Source organism: Ciconia boyciana, chromosome 13, assembly GCF_034638445.1.
Source record: "Ciconia boyciana chromosome 13, ASM3463844v1, whole genome shotgun sequence".
NCBI classification, from domain to species: Eukaryota; Metazoa; Chordata; class Aves; order Ciconiiformes; family Ciconiidae; genus Ciconia; species Ciconia boyciana.
Window position 1 is genome coordinate 12,013,841 of NC_132946.1, and position 20,437 is coordinate 12,034,277.

General features: G+C 36.4%; 1 protein-coding gene and 1 long non-coding RNA gene across 6 annotated transcripts in view; one reads left to right on the plus strand and one right to left on the minus strand.

Moving 5' to 3' along the window:
* The window catches only part of LOC140658865 (uncharacterized), a 49,838-nt gene that overhangs the window by 10,891 nt on the left and 18,510 nt on the right, over nucleotides 1–20,437 (minus strand). Inside the window, exons 2-6 of one of the 4 annotated variants that reach the window (XR_012044898.1) lie at nucleotides 11,695–11,786; nucleotides 10,432–10,619; nucleotides 4,204–4,251; nucleotides 2,543–2,638; nucleotides 1,866–2,276 (exon numbers count right to left, since the gene is read on the minus strand). This is a non-coding gene — a long non-coding RNA (uncharacterized lncRNA). Of the gene's footprint in view, nucleotides 1–1,865; nucleotides 2,277–2,542; nucleotides 2,639–4,203; nucleotides 4,252–10,427; nucleotides 10,620–11,694; nucleotides 11,787–20,437 lie in introns of those variants that run through there. The other 3 variants (XR_012044899.1, XR_012044901.1, XR_012044900.1) reach the window with 3 other exon arrangements.
* On the plus strand, nucleotides 1,688–19,052 carry ERCC4 (ERCC excision repair 4, endonuclease catalytic subunit). Of its 2 annotated transcripts, XM_072877836.1 has the most exons (11): nucleotides 1,688–1,871; nucleotides 2,964–3,144; nucleotides 6,104–6,299; nucleotides 7,465–7,672; nucleotides 8,760–8,940; nucleotides 9,283–9,411; nucleotides 9,999–10,109; nucleotides 11,299–11,890; nucleotides 13,761–13,853; nucleotides 14,554–14,666; nucleotides 15,772–19,052. In XM_072877836.1, exons 1-11 carry the CDS (start codon nucleotides 1,698–1,700, stop codon nucleotides 16,503–16,505), a joined length of 2,712 nt encoding a protein of 903 aa, XP_072733937.1. In that variant the 5' UTR covers nucleotides 1,688–1,697; the 3' UTR covers nucleotides 16,506–19,052. The 2 variants fall into 2 exon arrangements, with proteins under 2 accessions (XP_072733937.1, XP_072733938.1); XM_072877837.1 differs by lacking the exon at nucleotides 9,999–10,109.

The window sequence follows — 20,437 nt, forward strand, 5'->3', positions numbered from 1 at the left end:
TCCTAAATTATATGGACAATTCTATAGAATACTGTAATTCTTCAAAGAAGTGGCCTTATTGGACTACAGTTTTTCATACAGTATTCAAAAATAGTAATAAATGTTAATGATAATCATCATGTTATTGTGTAAGACTTTGTTTTGGTCAGTAAAATGACCTGCAGGCCACAAAAATGAAATGTTGTCCAAGTAAAAATACTGTTTTCCTGACATTTTTATGGTCTAAAATAAGTTTTAAATGCAAACATCAAAGAGCTTAGTAGCAGCCAGATAAAAATGAGAGCCAAAGCATGGTATTTAGTACAACAGCTGGCAATAGGATCCAATTTGCAAAGAAAAAAAATTGTTCGGGTATCAGCATAAAATTTCAGAAATATGACACAGGTATGAGAAAAATCAAGAATAGTCCCCATATTGTATTAATTTTTCCCAATTTTTAAAGATTTTTTTCTACTTTGCCCTGAGTCTCTGTATTGCATTTTAAAATGCAAATGTATATATTATAAAATAATTTGAAAACTTCCTATATTAATTTAAAAGATTCTATAGCATAATCCTGACCATGTGGCAAATTTACAAATAATGCATTGTAAAGTGCATCTTCATTAATAGTGTCAACTTGAATAAGTATGCAGTAAAAGAACACGTTAGCAGCTGTACACTTTATTTTCCCTTAGTTAGAAAAAAACAAAAAATGAAAGAACTGCAACTGCCAACATGTGACAATGCAAAACAAAGAACTGAAAGTATTTATTTGACTGTATTAGACAGTTGACTCAATGCCCTGATAATGGTATTTTACTGAAAGAAGATAATATTGGGGGAAATAACGGGAATTAATACCCAGTGTAAATAAAAGAGATTTGGAACATCTTCCACACATTCACATTATGAAAGAAGCTGGCTGTACGCTGTCCCTCTGCCCAATAACCCTGCAAAAAAAAGCTGTCAGTCTTCCCACTCGCTTTCTCAGAGGGTCATTTTGACCCAGTTGAAGTGGCATCCATCTCCCCTGCAGTAGGGCCAGAAATATTTTAAGAGGGGCTGGAGACAAGTTCACCTGCCCTTCACCAAGCTGAATTGTAGAGTAACTCTGAGGACTGCCCTTCATTTTCAGCTGCTTCTGAAAGCAGGTCGGAAGAGTCTCTCACCCCTGTGGGAACAAACAGCCTTTTCTGCACTGAGGGAGGGAGGGACGCTAAAAAAATCGGTACCAGGAAAATACTGAGGTATTGATGCCTTATGTGAGGAATGCAGGCTGAAGTTCAGTCAAGTTTGGTTTTGTGGCTTAAGAAATGCAAGTAATTAATAACAAACAACAAATAATTTATAATAAAAAAGGAAAAGACCCCCTATCTCATATTTACACTCAGCACACACACCGCCACACGCACGAGGCGAGGGGGCTTCAGTTCGCCTCAATTCGAGCACCTGTGGGGAACTTGCAGGGCAGATAAGTCCCTTCCCCACCTCATTTTCTACGCCGGCGCTTCTCGAGACCCTCCTCTCCCGCCGCCGCCCTCCACCCGCCGGAGCTTCGCCTGAGGCACCTCGCGCTCGGGGCGGGAAAACTCGTCGCGCTCGGCGCTGGAGGACCGCAGCGCCCGAGTCCGGCAGGGGGCGTCGCCTCGGCACCGCCCACCTCAGCAGCGGGAGGGCGCGGCGGCCGGCGCGCATGCGCCGCTCCACCGGCGGCTATGGCGGTGCTGCTGGAGCACGAGAGCCAGATCTTCCTGGACCTCTTCCACCAGGACGGGCTGGTGATCTGCGCCCGCGGGCTCGGCATCGACCGCTTGCTGCTGCGCTTCCTCCGCCTCTACTGCGAGCCTGCCAGCCTGGTGCTGGTGCTGAACACCAGCCCCGCCGAGGAGGTGAGGGGAGCCCCGTCAGCGGCGTCGCGCCTGCCCCGCCCCTTCCCCCTCAGCGGCGTCGCCTCTGAATTTCGGCGGGCGCATGCCGGGGGCGGCCGGCGGCGCGGCGGTCCCGTCAGTGTCTCGGCCTAGGGGGAGGAGGTTGCCGCCCGCTCCCTCCGAGCGCAGGGGCTCTTCAGGCCGGGGTGCGGGTGCCCGGGCGGGTTGCGGGCAGGCGGGTGGATGTGCGGGCTGGCGGGTAGGGGCAGGCGGTGGTGGCGGCGGCGGCGGCGGCGGCGGCAGCGCCGGGTGCCTGCCTGGGCCCTGTCTCCCGGCCTTTGCACTTTCTGGCGAGAAGCTGTCAGACCAGACGCGTTCAGGATCAAATCAAGGTCCGAAGTTCCACTCATGCAGCACGATGAAGTTCTAATAATAACAACGAGCTAAAATAAGCTTATATACATAACTGGTAAATAGCAGAAATCTGTAAGTAGCCAATAAGCAGAAAGGGGTGAAACTTGTTGACAGATTTGTCCCTAGTTGTACAAAAAATGTCCCTCTGTTTTCCCTGGAACCAGGGAGATTTCCCACCATCAGGGAGGTGATGTTCTGGGGATTTTTTTGTAGTAAGCATAGGTGAATAAACATCACAGCTGTAGTTTATAAGATTAAGCTTGATGTATATGACCTACCTGCTGTAGTTGTCTTTGACAGGAGGTGAGTGGAGTAAAAGATGATCTCTTCCCAATTCTCTGTTCTTAAGCCAGTATTAAAAAAATGCCTATTCTCTGAAAAAGAGGTATTAAAATATAAGAAAATGTAAGCACCTTTGAGTGTCAGTTGCTCATATTTGCTTAAATATTGTCTAGCTGCCACTGAAAATACATAGATTTTTAAATCACCTGGATGCATTTGAAACTGAACAAAGTATACCTAAGAAGAAAAAAATAATGATAATTCTGACTTCCTTAGGTAGTATGTTATACTATGATGCTTTTAATTTGTTTTGGATAGCTCCTCAAAATTAACAGAATATGTATAATTAAGGGTTTTTTGCATCCATTTCATCGGTTACCACAATGATGTCTTGTGTTTTTATTGTATTTGGTTTAGGAGTATTTTATTGATCAGCTGAGGTCAGATGGAGTTGTTCATCTTCCTCGGCGTGTTACCAATGAAATTACAAATAATACTCGATATGAATTTTACACACAAGGAGGAGTCATCTTTGCAACAAGTCGAATCCTTGTGGTAGATTTCCTTACTGACAGAATTCCTGCAAACCTCATTACCGGTAAGAATTTAATGAAGTAAAGGTAAGACTGTTCTGTTTGAAAATACATAAAGCTTAATTCTGTATGAAGAGCTCTACTAACTGGTATTGAGGTTGAAGAATTATTCCTTTCTTTCCACAAAGACTGAGGTAAAAGGAGCAAATATGTACTTCTTTCTTTTTTTTTAATGGTTTTCTTTGCTCCAAACTTGTTTGCCTTATTTAATCATACAATTTGAAAACACCCACATTATTTTTAGATACTGGGTCATGCATTTGTATGGCTTTCTGATATCAATAAGTGGCTGGAAAACAAATCACCAGTTAAACTGTGCCATTGACATAAGAAACATAAAATTCAGACTGGCTTTCAAAGAAGAATAATTGATTGCACTTGGTGAAATAGTGTCCTATGGTCTATAGGACACTGGCCTATGATCAAATGGCCTATGATTAAAACTGCTTTTAGATGTCAGGTTTTATCAACCACGCACAATACCTATTTTTTGCATTAGCAAATTCCTCCTGATGACTTTTCCCATTAAAAAATAGCAATACCTTACTAATCTTTGTCTTGACACACCTTGGACACTATCTAAATAGCAGTATTATGAAGTAATGCTGTTACTATCCCTGTAAAGATTTTTTGAATAGCTTGTGCCCTTTTTTGTTGTTATATAGAAGTTATACGTGAAAGAGGTTACGGTTATCTTTTTCCTCTCATCTTCTGTTCCCCTTCTCCCCTAGCCACCATTGTTTTTATGTTCTTGTCTAAGCTGGAAACCCTGTTACAGCCTGGAGAGCTAGTAAAATAGATGTCTAGGAGTCAGGAATATAAGAGTATTTTACTGTTATCTAAATGTTAACATCTTAATGGCTAAACATAACAATATTGAATGATTAGAAGAATATCAGTTTCTACTTCAGAAGCTTTATCCCCTTCCTTGTAGTCAATGTACGACAAGCTCTAATCTGTGAAACATTTTGAACAGTTTTATGCTAGAGCCAAAGGATGCTAGATTTGTAAATTCTGATATTTCTAGATTAAAAAAAAGTGAACACATTTTCTGGGCAACTTACTTTAATTTTTCTTCTTCCCCATGACTCCTTCCTCTCTACCTTTATGCCCTACCAAAGAAGAAGAAAAAAAAGAAAGAAAACATACCTTTGGACTTTGTCAGTATGCAAAAAAGAAATACACTGAAAATTTTAAAAATAGTCCTGTCCTATAATGACACAGAGTTGTTAGATTTTTTACATTGCCACTAGAGGTCAGTGTGACAGCAGCTTTGGTAGGCTTGCTGCTTCATTTAAAACTTAGGTAACACGTGGTTCTGTTGGGAACATATATTATCTGTGTGTGAAATTGTACGACAAAAACAATAAAAATTTGTAATCATGTTCTTGAGGAGTTAACATAGTGAAAAAAATCAGTGAAGTGTATAAATGTTTATAAAATCAATGTAGAATCACATATGAATTAACATCTGATGAACTCATAAATTCAGCTGAATGAAGATAAGAAAATATCACTGCAGTAAAGAACAATTATGCCTGGTGGTTTTGGCCAAATAGGAATGAGGTACTTAATAGCATAGTAAAACTGATGCAAGTTGGTGTAGTAAATAGTGGCAAGTTGTTTCTACCAAGGCTTACACAGTAGTATGAACTCACTTCATAAGCAGAGAAATATTGACTAAAAGTAGGAAGGTATTATGAGAACCATGTAGTCTTACTGGCCTGTTACAAATTCTGTGTCTCCTGTAATGTCCTTTCAGAGTTACATCTTGACAAACTGGAAGATGTTCAGAAATCAGTACAATCATTATAATTTCCTGAAAAATTTGCATCATAGGAGACATGTAAGAATATCTGGGTAGAAAAATACCTTTTAGTGGATTATTCCATGACTTGGTCATGAATGACTAGCAGTTATATGGAAGTCTTTTTCTTATAGATGCTTTTTCATTTACAAAGCAAAGGCATATTAAAATCAATGGCTGGGTGCTGAGTTGAAGAAACTTGTTATAGAAATTAAATGCACTGTAAGTTTGTCAGCTTATGTAGGTACAAGGTAAAACCTGTGATGTTTGACGTCCTGTGCTTCCATTTTAGAAAGGCATTTAATATTCCACTGGAAGCTGTGAACAGATCAGAGTACCACATAGGCCTCACTTCACTAGGGGGAGAGTGAAAAAATGTATTGTGCTATTTAACACAAGCGTGAGAAAACATAAGCCTTGGTTTTAACAGGTCTTGGCTAAGTGAAGTGTAAATCCCGGAAGTATTCACCTCAAACACTTAATGTAGTTAAACTATTGTTTCACGTCTCTGTACTAAAATGTGCACAATAAATCTTTTTTTCCTAATACACCCATAGCCATGAAGAAAATTGGTGGTGTATTCATATAGTTGGTGGTACTTTCTGTCCTCAAGTGTGCATATAAATATCAGAAGGGGGGGAAGCAAAATAAATGTTTTCAAAAGTTAGTTGATTATGTAAACGCTTGAACTGTTACCAATGAAACAAACATACTTGACAAGTCTGTAATTCCAGAACTTCTAAGAAAAGAATTCAAATATCACAATCTTGAACATGTCAGACCTGCTTTGCTGTAATAATGTGTTATGTCTTGCATTTGCTTTTGTTCCTTTTAAAAGGCTCAAGTTCAAGTTTTGCATTAGGAGTAAAGAATTTTCTAAGCTAATAAGTCCTGCCACTCAAGCGCAAGCTTTTTTTGTTAAAGATGTGTCATTAACACAGTTCTGTTATTTGGGGATTACATGGTACTGAAACTGAGCAATCACTTGGTTTGAACCCTGGAAAGTTTGTTCAACCATCACTTTAGAAGATTTTAATTCCTACTGTACTTTATTTAAGAAAAAATGTTAAAAGAATAAGACAGTTTTGAGGAAAAATCTATACAAAATTGGACCTTTCTTTACTTTTTTGTAACTTGAAAACCTTTTATTTTGCCAGGTATTTTGGTATACAAAGCACACAGAATCATTGAGTCCTGTCAGGAAGCATTTATCTTGCGACTTTATCGGCAGAAGAACAAGCAAGGCTTCATTAAAGCTTTTACAGATAATGTGGTTGCATTTAACACTGGTTTTTGCCATGTGGAAAGGGTGATGAGAAATCTTTTTGTCAGGAAACTTTATCTGTGGCCAAGGTAAGGCACCTCTTTACTTCATTGGAGAGTTAAACTTAAAAAAAAGATGAAGGATGTTACAGTGGGTTCCTAAGAAGATGAGTTGTACGCAGTCGCACTGCTAATCTGTGTTCCCTCTTGTATTCCCAAACAAATTTCATTTGATTTTTGACAGAAGAAGTGGTCTTAAAGATGATGAATTTCTGTAAGTATTTTTGAAAATAGACCCCAATTAAATCTATAAGGGGCTGAACCTTATGGTATAGCTTGCCTTTTAGCCAATAGAAATCACAGCAGAAAGTGGCATTCTTAATAGCTTAAGAAAAACTTCACTTATTAAACAGATTATTTAAGCCATGAAGTAACAGGAATACAGTCTCTCAGTTCTGCCATTCATGGAGGTATTTGTTTCCAACTGTGATGAAACTCCATGGATCTCCTTCTACATGTCAGATTTTTTTAATCTTCTTTTACATGTATGTTGTGTATGAAGAATGTTTCTTGATGACTGATAGAAACCAAATTGACAAGTTTGTGACGTGCATTAAGTCTTTCAGGAGCAGAGCCACAAATGGAACTGGGCACTTTAGCCGATTACCCGTTCAATGCTTTTGCCATGGGCAGGGGGTCTGCCCATTTGTTCTTTTAGTCCAGTCTAGAATGTGTTTCACTCCATCTGAGTCTCTGAGCCTCGTTCTGTTAGTAAAAAATCAGCTAGCATCTGTATACCTGTACAGCCCTATTGGCTATAAGGGCAGTGTTCTAACAAGGACCTGCTGCTTATAATCAGAAGCTAGGAACGTCACTGAATCTGCTAGTGGATCCATGTGATTCCAAAGGATTTATGAACCCGTTCCAGTTTCTCCCTTACGAGATTATTTTTTTTTACTTTAATATTTGTTACATGAAAAATGATGTAGAATCTAGTGCAGAAATTTTCTGTGGATCATTCACCAGTGCTGTAGGCTCGCATGACTAGAATTACTACAGCCATAATTGTGGAATAGATGGTTTTCTGAGGCTGTTCATAAGATTGCAGTCTTCACACCTCTAGAAACTGATTTTTTGCAATTAACTTACTTGTTTACATTTAAGACAATTGTAACTGTAGTTTATACAAACTTTTGAATAATTATACGTCAAGCAAACCATCCACGTAAATCTTAATCAGCTGTTTTCCTCTTAGATTTCATATAGCAGTGAACTCATTTTTAGAGAAGCATAAACCTGAAGTGGTGGAAATACATGTGTCAATGACCCCTGCTATGCTTGCTATCCAGACTTCAATCCTGGACATTTTGAACGCATGTCTGAGAGAACTGAAACGTTATAATCCATCTCTTGAAGTAGAAGATCTATCTTTAGAAAATGCTATTGGTAAACCTTTTGACAAGGTAACCATTTGGATTGTTTTGCTGTGTCTAACCTAAAGGGATGTAGATCTTCAAACTCTCTGCCATACAAACAAAAATATTATTTGTAAAATAAATAACCAGCAGCAACTGAGTATTCTCCTATGACATGTTTATTACTGGTACAAGGAAGGAAACTGTGTTAATCTGTAATGCTGATGTTATAGTTGCCAGTAGGGTTTTTGGTGTATTGATATTATTGTTCTTCCTTCATTTGCAAACTTCCTACGGTAAGAACATCCTGATTCATTGTTGGTTGTTTATTTATTATTATTATGGCTGCAATGTCAGCTCAAAATTCTTTAGAGATAAGTATGCAGTTATTCCCCCCTCCCCTTTTTTTTTTCCTCTTGAATTTCCTGCTTGTATTTTTTATTTTCTCTATTAGGAGAAGCACTGTATATAATACATAACATGCACATGCATGCATCTGTTCTATCTTTTGATCATTATATTTGTCATTAATTGTGTATGCGTTGTTATTTTTGGCAGATCTGCAATGTTTGGCATACATACACTTTCTGTAGGGTAAAACCATAAACTTCAACCATCGTAGTGAAACACGGTTATTTGTTACCTGTGATTTAATCTTGATGTGACGCCTTCTATATTTTAAATATTTGGAGTGGTTTTTTTCCTTATGCTCTGTAGATTGCATATCTGTGTGGTACTCATCTTATTTTGAAAATTAAGTGACATTATAATGTTTTTTACTTTACCTAAGTAAAGGATACTAGATACTAAAGGCACAGGCCAGTACCAGTAAAATAAGGGGGTTTTTTATTTTACCCATATTTTATTATTATATGGAAGGGAAAATGTGTACTGAAAGCATTAAATAATATACATCTGCTAATTGCTGAAATGCTTTACATAGAGGCATCTATATTATGTTAACTTTGCAAAAAATGATTACTTATCAAATATCTCACCATCACATCTTCAATTGGGTATGTTTAATAACTTTGGGAAACTAGTGGCATCCCCTGTAAAGTCAAAAAAGTGCATTCTTATCTTGATTAGTATACTACGTATTTGATGTCCTGAACTTTCCAATTTATATTTCTAGACAATACGTCACTATTTAGATCCTCTCTGGCATCAGCTTGGAGCTAAGACAAAATCTTTGGTCCAGGATTTGAAGATACTACGTACTTTGTTACTGTATCTAACTCAGTACGATTGTGTCACTTTCCTAAATCTTCTGGAGTCATTGAAAGCAAGTGAAAAAGCTTTTGGTGAGAATTCAGGTAAATACTGAATAACCATACAAGTTAATGCATGAAACAGTGAAATGTTGATATTTTTAATTAACATTCCCAAACATATGAAGGTATCTAATTAAGTTTTATATAACCAGCCATAAGGACGTAGGTTTTTATTGACAGATAACGCTTTCATCTTCCCACTTAACTGCTGTTACTTAACAGTGTGAGATTTGCATCACATTTCTGTCTTCTATTAAGCTAGTAATTACATGGCAAGCAGGTAGCACAGGTATTCCAGATGAGAAATTTGGGGCTTTTACTGGAAAGGGTTGAAACATACACATTGCAAATGTCAAACTACTACTGCTTTCTTTTCCTCTTTAGGTTGGCTGTTTCTTGACTCCAGTACTTCAATGTTTGTAAATGCTCGAGCTAGAGTTTATCGCATTGCAGATGAGAAACTGAATCAGAAAGGCAAACTCTCTGAAAAAAGTGATGTAAAGAAGGAAAATGGTACTGATCATTCCTAATTTTAAGTTTGAGAGTGTCACACGATTTCAAATGCTCTGCATATTATGACTTGTGTTATGGTTCTCTACATGATCTGACACAGCTCAAGATCTCAATCTGTTAGCTGGGATAAGTTGAGACATAATCTTAGCTCAAAAAGCATATAATAAACAACATAAAACAGAGTCACAAAGAAGTAAGGGGTTCTTCTAAGCTTGCTCAGCTGATCATTGGGAGAGCTTTTATGGAATTGTTCTTGAATTACATTGGTGTTTAGCTTGATCACTTTTAGTTTATGTGAAGGGATAGGAGGCTGCTGTTGCTTTTATTAAAATATATATATATATTCAGGAGTTTCAGAATTGAAGAATGAATATTTTAACTTTTTGCTTCACTAAAGCACTTATCCCCATTTTTAAATGTTTCTGTAAGAGTGCTCTCCAACCCATCAGCATAACAAGTTGCGTATGGAGGGTGTTGAAATCACATTTGCCAACAGCCATCGTGCTATTGACATCCAACCACTAATTTAAACTCTGAAGGATATTTTGGCTGCAAGAGCTGCAGTGTTCAATCTTACTTTGTTTCAGAACTGAAAAGGGAACTGGTTCTAGAAAGTAACCCAAAATGGGAAGCTTTGAGAGAAGTACTGAAAGAGATTGAAAATGAGAATAAGAACAGTGAAGACCTTGGTGGTCCAGGTGAGAGAATACTAAATGATGTAAGTTTTCACAGTACAGCTTGTTTTTACTTGACTTTTGAGAGAAGGAGCCTAATTCTTTACTGTAGTTTTATTAAAGAGATAGTTTTAAACTTAATAATTTGTGGACTTAAGACAAGGAGTTTATGTACATATGTTGTGTACAAGGAGTTATGTACATAAACTATGTAAAACTAAATAGTTTTACATAAACTCATATTTAGTTCTTGCTCTAAAAGAGGAATGCTGTTGGCTACTATGCAATACTGTTTAGGAAATAACCTGTATTATTAAAAAAAAAAAAACAACAAACTTTAACTTACATTTCAGTATTGTACTGATATCTTAGTCTCCAAACCAATAAAACTAGTAACGTGGAAATTTATAATAATCAAGGTACCATTCACTCAATTTCTCATTTCTCAAAAAAAATAGGAGTTCTGTCTTATGCCCTTTCCATCTTCCCCATTCTTCTCATGCACCTGAAAATGTGCTTCTCCAGGAGATCCACCTATAGAGAGAGGTAGAGAGTAGAAGGCAAGTGTGTTTCTAACTGCTTTGCTGTCTTTCCTATTTTAGGTTTTTTCATCCCCTTAAATTTCACCAAGTTTTATTTTAGGAAATAGTAAGGGTAAAAAAGTGCTCTTTTCTCCCACCCACAGTGTTCTGACTCTGGATAAGAACTGGCTCTCTCACCTAGTGTTGTAGGAGTTTATCTGAGTCAGCTTGTGGAGAATTGTTATTCAAGGCCCACAAATGTCAATAATACTGGGTGAAATGTTTTTTTTTTTTTTAGACTTTTTAACACAGCTGACAAAGGTTGAAAATTAGAATGGTCTAAAAATTAAATTTAAAAAATGGTCTAAAAAAAAAAAAGTAGTTGTCCGAGTATGTTTTAATACATGCTATATCTGCGTCGTTTCAGATGGTGAAAAGGAAAACCTCACTAATTTAGATGGTGTAATAATAAGGAATCCTGAATTTTCATTAACCTTCTCTAATCTTGTTTGGTGCAAAACATCATGCAATTTAGACTCCCTGAAAGTCCAGAGCAACTCTGACAACCAAATGTAAAGGCAGGCATGCTTCTAGGATCATTAAAAACAATTTGCTCAAGAGATGTCTTGTAGCTGGATAAGAAGTAGTACAGCATAACAGATTATAAACATGATATTGTTTCTTGACTGCAGGGCAAGTACTTATTTGTGCCAGTGATGACCGAGCTTGTGCGCAGCTCAGGGAGTATATTATTGCTGGAGGAGAAGCTTTTTTAACAAGACTGTATAACAAAACCTTCGGAAAGGATGAGAAGGATGGAGAACTGTGGATTAAGGATAGAAAAGCCATCAAGTCCAAAGGAAATGCCAGACCAGACACAGGGCCTCAAGCCAAAAAAGCCAAACTCACAGCTTCTTCAAAACAAAATAAACACAAGAAGCAGCAAGACCGGACTATAATCCAAATGATGGGGAAAACTGAGGAGGAAAAGAGAGAGGAGTTAGAGGTGGAGGATAACAAAGAATTAAGCAATAGCCAAGAAAGCAGTACTGAAGAGACCATTCCCGAAGATTTCCATGTGAACTTACCCTCAGACTGTTACTACGGCATTTTCAAGAACCCGCTCACAATTATTCATCCGTTGCAGGGTTGCAGTGATCCCTATGCGCTCACTCGAGTACTGCATGAAGTAGAACCAAGATATGTTGTATTATATGATGCAGAACTAACTTTTGTTCGGCAGCTGGAAATCTACAAGGCAAGCAGGCCTGGGAAGCCTTTGAGGCAAGTTGACTTGGTCAGTCTAAATTTAGTCTTAAAAGAAAAAATAAAAAGTGCACTTACACATTCTGCCTTGGCTGCTGAATCTAGTGATTTTCTTTAGCTACTTTTTAATTCCTATTTAGTTCTCTTCTTAATTTTAAACAAAAGCATAATGTCTGATTTAACCAAAAGATAATTTTTACTTCCCAGCAGGTATTTAGTCCCCTAATAGAAACATACCTGTAAAAAAAAAAAAAACAAAACCCAACAAAAAAAAGAAGTTCATTCCATCTTCTACAAGACCTCTGCTTAGATGATCTTAGTGGCAATAGATCCACTTTGAGGTGCTGTAGTCTCACTTTAAACCGTCTCTATAGGTATGATTTTTACACAATAAGCTTCATTTTGGATGTAATTAATTTTCATATTTCCTGATGTCTGGTCATGCTGAAGACCAGTAATTCAGAAACTGTAACAGAAAAACAAGTAAAGGAAAATTCAATAAAGAAAATAAGTATTTGCAGTTATACTCGGTTATGGTGTTAGCTGACAGAAAGATTTCTGCATTGTGTGTATATATTTGATAGACTTGTAAATTGCAAAGTTCACTTTTATGAATAGATGTTACAGGCTAATTAAAAATATGGAAAACTTAAAATTTAATATACTATGAGGTTTTGCATTATCTTTTATTTATATGGCTGCCTGATACAGTATTTCTTGAATGCAGTAAGCTGTAGTTATGCCTGTACCTCTGAAAATAACTTATGGCAGTTTCTTAAGTCTTAGAATAAACACACTTTACTTACTACAGTTGAAACACAATTTATTGGCATATAAAATTATTACCTTTTGAATTCTAATGCTTTATACTTTAATCACCTCATGAAAATTATTTGCATAAATTTAACAGAGCAGATGTAATTTTCCAGTCAAATATTCGTATATGTGCACTGTACCTGATAATGGAAATCAGTTTGGCAGTATTTCATGTGTCTGTACCTGATAGCCAGGTAAGGACTCTGCAGTGCAAACAGAAATGACAGAACTCACAAAGTATATAGCATGAGGATAATTACTGGGTTATGTGTACAATTTATTTTTAATTGCCTAATCAGCATGTGTTGTATCTACCTCCAGCATCATGTTCCCACACTTCAGAGCAGGAAAATTAGATGCAGTCATGCAAGTAGGGGTTAGGAGATGCACTGTATGAAAAAAGTAATAGGAATAAAATCCTATCAGTCTGTCAAAATGTATCTCAATTAAAATATATTGGGAAAAAAATTACTGTGCTAGAAAGCTATAGGCAATTAATTCCTTAAGGTAATTATTAATTCTTATATGTGCCATATAAATCCCTGTTTGTGGAATAAAAATTTGTTGGCATGTTCATCTCTGCGAGATAAATGACACCTTGTTCTTTGTAGAACCTACAATTTCCTTGTACAAATACATCATTTTAGAATCTTAGATGGTGTTTTTTGCTAACCCAGGATGATGGCAGATTATTTAGTTCGTTATATATATTCTACTGGGAAGATTTTAAAAACAGTAAGAAAGTAACTTCTCCATTATACTTGCTTTGTGTCTTTACTGAATGGCTGTCTGAAATCTGAGTTCACTCTGGTTGAATCCCAGTAAGTGTATCTGCCACTCGGAAAAGAGGGAACACTGGATGTAAGAATTTTTCTTGGTGATTTTGGAATATCTTTACAGAAGGTATCTTTACAGAAAAATAGAGTGTTTTTTCACTTGCCTTTTTTAAGGCAAATACTAACTTGTCAGGCATGTACTGCTTCTAATCTTAAATATTGGTTGTGGGTGTTTTTAATTTAATATGAAGTTTTGTGCTCTCTTTCCTCTTCTCCCCCCACTCCCAAACTTACAGGGTTTATTTCCTCATATATGGGGGCTCAACAGAAGAACAGCGCTATCTCACAGCTCTGAGAAAAGAGAAGGAGGCCTTCGAAAAACTCATTCGGTAACAAAACTAGTTTACTACCTTTTATTATTAATGCTTCCTGTGATTCCCTCATATGCTTACATTTTAAATAGAGTGAAGTTCTTAACTGCGTGAAGGCTTTAAATAAACTTTTCAGATGTTAAGAGAATTTTCCCACTGAGAATCAATGACAAGTCAAAACCTTCCTTTTCAAAGCACCTGATAGTTTGTTTATTAATTTTAGGGGTTTTAATATTAAATTTCAAAGGCTAAACAGCACGATTTGTATTTTTCCCTAATCGTCTATGAATTTCATTTCTGTAAATGTGTTTTTGTCTGCAGGTAACATTTCTTGTAAGGTATTTCTAAAGCTTTTATGACTTAAGTTGTTTTGGGGAACAAAACAATTGTTTTCTTAGACTGTGTAAGACAGTATTTTTACTGACAGTGTCTTCTCACCAGGTTATACTGCTATTACTAGTCATTACTTCCTTTGAAGTTCTAAAAATTTAGAAGTTCTAAAAATAAAAAAATCAGATGCTAAAAAGTGCTAACAATTGAAAATAAAAATATAGCATCTAGCCCAACAATCTAGTCAATTGCATATCTGATCAGGTTTGCAATTAGTATTAAACTATATATAATTTTACATCTGACTGAAGGGTATTAAAGTATTTTGATCTATTTTTTTTCTCATGTGATTGCAGTTTTTAGTGTTTCTTTCTTTGTGGTTCCTTAGAGAGAAGGCCAGCATGGTTATTCCTGAAGAAAGAGAAGGAAGAGATGAAACAAACTTAGACCTAATAAGAGATGCTAAACCTGCTTCTGTTTCTACTGACACACGCAAAGCAGGTGAGCAGTTCCTGAAGTTGGGCTCGCGGCTCTAAGCTTTGAAAAAGACTTATAACTATTGTGTTTATATCCCGCCCAAAGCGTCTGGGTGATAGACACATTGCGCATTGACTCTGCAGTCCTAATGGTAAAGAAACATTATCTCCCTTATTCCATCTACCTCTGTCTGTGCAATGACAATGAATTATGTTTTTCTTTGAAAAGAAAATAGAGATTAATGAAGTATTTTACCATTAAGACAGATACCATTTGGATTGTTTCTGGGCAGCTTGTTGGTTATGAGACTGTCCAGTATTGCTTGTAGTGAGGTGGAGATAAAACTGAAGTCTACAGATAGTCCAAGGCCACGTTGCCCTTGAGCTAGTACATGTTGGGGACTTCTTTTGATCTTAGCAAAACAGATTGCCTGGGTAAACAACTGCAGATTTTGTTTTTTGTCTACTTTCTTTGCAATAAAGCATCTTTTTTCTTTTATTGCAGTTCTAAACACATTTTTGTTCCTTTCTTTTGACATGTCTACTCTGTCTTCATCTTTACAGCTCTGCCCCTGTTTTTCTTTCCTGTCATTTTTGTAATCCTGCTCTCCTTTACCAAATGCTCTCTAATCTTTGCTATTATGTCTTTTGTGGCCTTGATGCTGCAGTCTTTTCATGTGTCCTTCTACAGATCTATAAGAGACTAAAATATAACTCCTACCATAAAATGCTGTATTTCTGTGGGAAACAGATGGAAATAAAAAGGATCAGCTTTGTTATCTTGTTTTGCAGGCAACTTTTTAAAGATTTTCCCGATACATTTAAATAATTTTCATCTACAGTTTAACGTATTTCATTGTCACATACCCAAAGCTTATAGCAGGTAGTGTGATAGTTCTATTAAACTGCAGAGCATACTCCATAAACTACAGTATATAGTTTGGCAACTATTTTGTCTATAACAGTGAAAAACTAAATAAAGGCTAGATTTACTATACTGATGAATTTGTGATGGTCTGAGATATGCAAAGTCGATCCATTACAGAAGTATTAGCAGCACACAGGAAAACTATACCACCAAAGTCAGAGGTCCTAAGTACTAGGTTAACTGTATTTATTTTGCTCTTTAGGTGGACAGGAACAGAAGAGTGTTCAGCAAACTGTAATAGTGGATATGCGGGAATTCCGTAGTGAGCTTCCGTCACTGATTCATCGTCGTGGCATTGACATTGAGCCTGTTACTTTGGAAGTTGGAGATTATATTTTAACTCCTGATATCTGTGTAGAGCGGAAAAGTATCAGTGATCTGATTGGTTCCTTAAATAATGGAAGACTGTATACACAATGCATTTCTATGTCCCGTTACTATAAGCGACCAATTCTCCTGATTGAGTTTGATCCTAACAAATCTTTCTCCTTGATTCCACGAGGCTCTCTACATCAGGAAATTTCCAGTAATGATGTTACTTCTAAACTAACCCTTCTTACACTCCATTTCCCAAAGTTACGTATCCTGTGGTGTCCCTCTCCCCACGCTACTGCTGAACTGTTTGAAGAGTTAAAACAAAACCATCCCCAACCTGATGCAGAAACAGCAATGGCTGTCACAGCAGATTCTGAAATTCTTCCCGAGTCAGACAAGTATAACCCTGGTCCTCAGGACTTCCTATTAAAAATGCCAGGTATTAACACAAAAAACTGCCGTGCCTTAATGAACCACGTTAAAAGCATTGCAGAGCTAGCGACACTGTCAAAGGATGAACTCTCCAAAATTTTGGGGAATGCTGCCAGTGCCACGCAACTCTTTGACTTTATTCACCTGACCTACGGAGAAGCAATATCTAAAGGAAAAAGCAAAAGATGATTAATGAGATTGTTCAACATAGGGCATAGATAAGCTTTTCTTGCACAGTACTCTGGCAAAGTACATGAAATATTTTAATAAATGCCCTCTAAGATAACCAGCTGTTTCTTGCTAATGCTATTCCATTAGTTTTGAGTTAATTATTACTGAAGGCAAGTTTCAAGAGGAATACAAGATGTTTTAATAGAGAAATGCAAATGATTTTTATTCTTTCTACAGCACTTTAACCAGTTCTATAATATCACCTAATGAACTAAATTAAGTAAGTTCTTCACCAAGTCCATAAGAACTGAGTGCTAAGACTAATTGGTAAAGGTGTTCTGGTGTTTTCTTTTGAAAGTTATGATGCCTTATTAAAGCTAAAAATGTACTGTGTTTTGATTAATATGTGTGACCCACTGCATGATACATCACTTTGCTTTTGCCATTTTTATTAACATCTTAGTCTCTGGAAACTGCTGATTTTCCATTGACAGTGATGGAGCTATCTGAAACACATTGTGGTCTCTTGTCAGGAGTTTGTTTAGGAGAACATACTTGGACTCAATCGTGAATTTTAGAACATCATCATAAGCCTTTGTCACAGTAAACTATAATTGTATGGTATGTTCTACATTTTATTTGCCTACTTTACTAGAAGTTATACTTTCTCTTTTGACATTCCAAAGTCAGTACAGCGCTCTCTTGCTAGATTTTGCAAAGTGCATTCCTTTGGTCTAGACTGGATAGAGATTCTGTGGTGGCACAATACAACTTAATTCTCAGCGTGCCTTACTTATATTTTTAAGATGCTTTATTTTTTTAATCAGTTTTGATAGCTCTTTCACCTCATTCACTTGAAAGTGAAAAATCTAGGTGTACTATTGAGACTATTCTTTTATACCAGAGCATATTTCCTCTCATAAAATGCAACAGTTTTCTAAGTAAGGTTTTCCAAAAGTGTTGACAGTTCTTCCAATATTGTTGTCTTTCTGTGTCCTGTTGTGCTTGCATTTTAATGTCTTAAATAGACCATCTGTCAATAAATTCAGTAAAGCTATTGTCACCTGGAAGACAAAACTTTTAGCATTCTGTGTAGCATAAAACCAGGAAAAGTTGTTGTTCTTTCGATAGTTTGTGAATGTGTATATTGTTAAAAACACATATTCTGCACTGAACTTTGATATGACAACTATGTAACAAACTGCCATTGCCAAAAGGGTTGGTCCTGTGTCATGACCTGCTAATGTATTTACATTAGCTATTTACAAAATCTTTATCTATAATGACTTGCACATATGTATTTATATGATTCTAATGCTAACAACAGATCAACAGAATCTCCATCATTAAAGGAGAAAGTACTGATTTTCTGTATTCAGGTTCAGTAAAAACTGTACTCTGCACTTTCAGGTTTAATGTTTGCTGTGCATTTTAAGTGTGACTTAAGAATTTGTTAACTTTCTAGGAGTAGGACTGAACTGTGACAGATTTCAAAAGTGAATGTTTTTCTGCAGATGCAAATTTCAGTATTAAATACATCCATAACAAGATTAAAATCTGTTCATTATCTTGTTTCTCATTTGGCTGTGTTGATACCAGAACATTTTTATTTTTAGTGTGTGGTTTATAATCCAGATCTTAGGGCTTCTATTGCCCTATATTCTAATTTATTTCATTTAATATAAAAAGAAGTCTTTCCATGAGACTCTTGCTTATTCAAAGCAATAAGCTCAGAAGTGTTCAGGGTTGAGAATCCCTGTAAAGTGGTGCTAAGAGAACCGAAAATCAGAGTAAGAACATAACTGTCCTGAATGCATGGCCTATAGAGCCTGATTCAGAAAAGGAGAGCTGAACAACCTTTGAAAACATGTATTGTTCGTGCATTTGCATCATTAAGATGTTACATGAACTGTGGGGTTTTGGTTTGGTGGTTGTCTTTTTTTTTCCCCCCAGATGTACTGCATCTGGGCTCTGTCAGTGTTTTGGGTGTTTTTGCTTAGATTTGTACAAGGTGAAAATGAAGGGTATATGAAGAAGTTAAAAAGTTGTAGCTTTGTTTTGTACGCTAGATCAAAGTCACATAATGCAATTAATTAATATTTGCTAAATATTTAGATTAAATTGTATTTTATATATGTGGAATTTTTGTAAGGTTTTTTTGGTTGAGCTTTTTTGTTCAATGCAGGATTTGGCTTTTTCTTTGAAACAACTACAAATAACATTGTTGTATGTTGTTATTGCTTATTTGTGATTCAGCATTTTACTGTACTAGGTTAGGTCGGAAGTTAGTGGTGTGTCCTTCTGGGGCAGTAGGTACAAATTGTGAACAAAGGTAGAAGAGGTCTTGTCTCCTGAAACCTCTGAACCCTGAAATAACCAAGGCGAAGAGTCTGCCTGTACGCAGCTGCAACAAAACGTTTGGGTAAATGATGAAAATCCATAGGATACATTCCCTGGCCTTATGGTGTTCTTTAGTTTGCTTTCATCAACAGTAATGTAATTTTGTGTATCTTCTTGTCATTGCTTGATGTTTTAAGTTTGTGCTTTTTTATTAAAAAAAAACAAACAAACCTGCCTTCAGTTTGGGAGTGTCTTAAGATTCTTTTAGATCCAAACCAAGACTACAACGTTTCAAGGTCACTGAATATGTGAAACCAGTGGGGTTTATATGCCATGGGGAAGTCAGTCAGCAAGTTGCTTGTTTCTGCAGTTTGTCCTAGGCTTTGATTGCGCAAGGTTTCTTCTAGAATAACAATAAAACCAAAATCTCTTAGGAACAAATGCAGCTTATATTACCAAATATATTTTGCACAGGATAGATTATGTTGTAGTTCCTATGTTTTAAGTTATCTGGATACTCTTCCTGCTAGTGGTGACACTTGCAGTTTCTAGCTATAATTGTGAAGGAGACATCTTGCCTGTGAGCAGTTGCCTAACCAAAACAAACTTTACCTTCAAAATCACTTTTTCTGCATGAACACGTACAGTAGGGCTTTTCTAGTACCAGCTGTATTGATTGCTTTCAAATTTATGCTTGCAAAACTTAAATGTAAACCAGTTGATCACAAATCCATACCGCATATAAAATAGGCAGCTATACTGTAAAAGAACAGCGACAAGTACAAAAGCTTAAATGATTGTGAGGCTCTCATTTGCAAAGTGACATTACAACTACAAATAACTTAATTTTTAAAAATAAAAACATTTGTCTCTAAAGCTTTCCTTAGTCATCCAGAATTCCAATTCTATGACTGTAGAATAGAATCCAAAAGCAAACATCTGCCAAAAAATAGTTATTAAATTAATACATTATTTATATGCCAAACAGCATAAAGAAATGTAACTGAGGGTCGTTAAAGAAAATTCTCAGGTGTGGGCTTACCAATTGACAATTTTTATTTCAGGCTCCATAAGCTGGGTGCTAGCAGGGTTTACAATCCTTTTATAAGGGCTATTTTAGGATAAAGTTCTCCTTGGCTCTTACACAAAGATAGCCTAAATTAAATTAATATTAAATTGATCTGTTTTCTACAATATGTGGTTTTAAGAAGTGCAAGTAGGGTCATAAACCAAAAAGTTCAGAAACTACTTGACATAATGGAAATAATTTTGGATATTTGCAGAATCAACTCAAACTAAGCATAATCCTTCTATGTTTTTCATATGAAGTCCTTAAGATCTACTTACGCTATGTCAGCTACCTTCTTGCATTGAAAATACACTCACTGGCAATGTATGCACTAATTTTTCTCAATTTGCAATTGTATACACTTTTCTTCCAAAGTTTTCAATTTTTTTCTATAGTCATCCTTTCCAAAACTTCCTCTCTTGAATAATATTCAAGATAATAATATTCAATGTTCCACAGTTGGCTAGCAACGTAGTCAAGAATCAGACATAACTGATACATGCATTTGTCAATACTATTTCTTGCTTTTATTCTTGTTTTA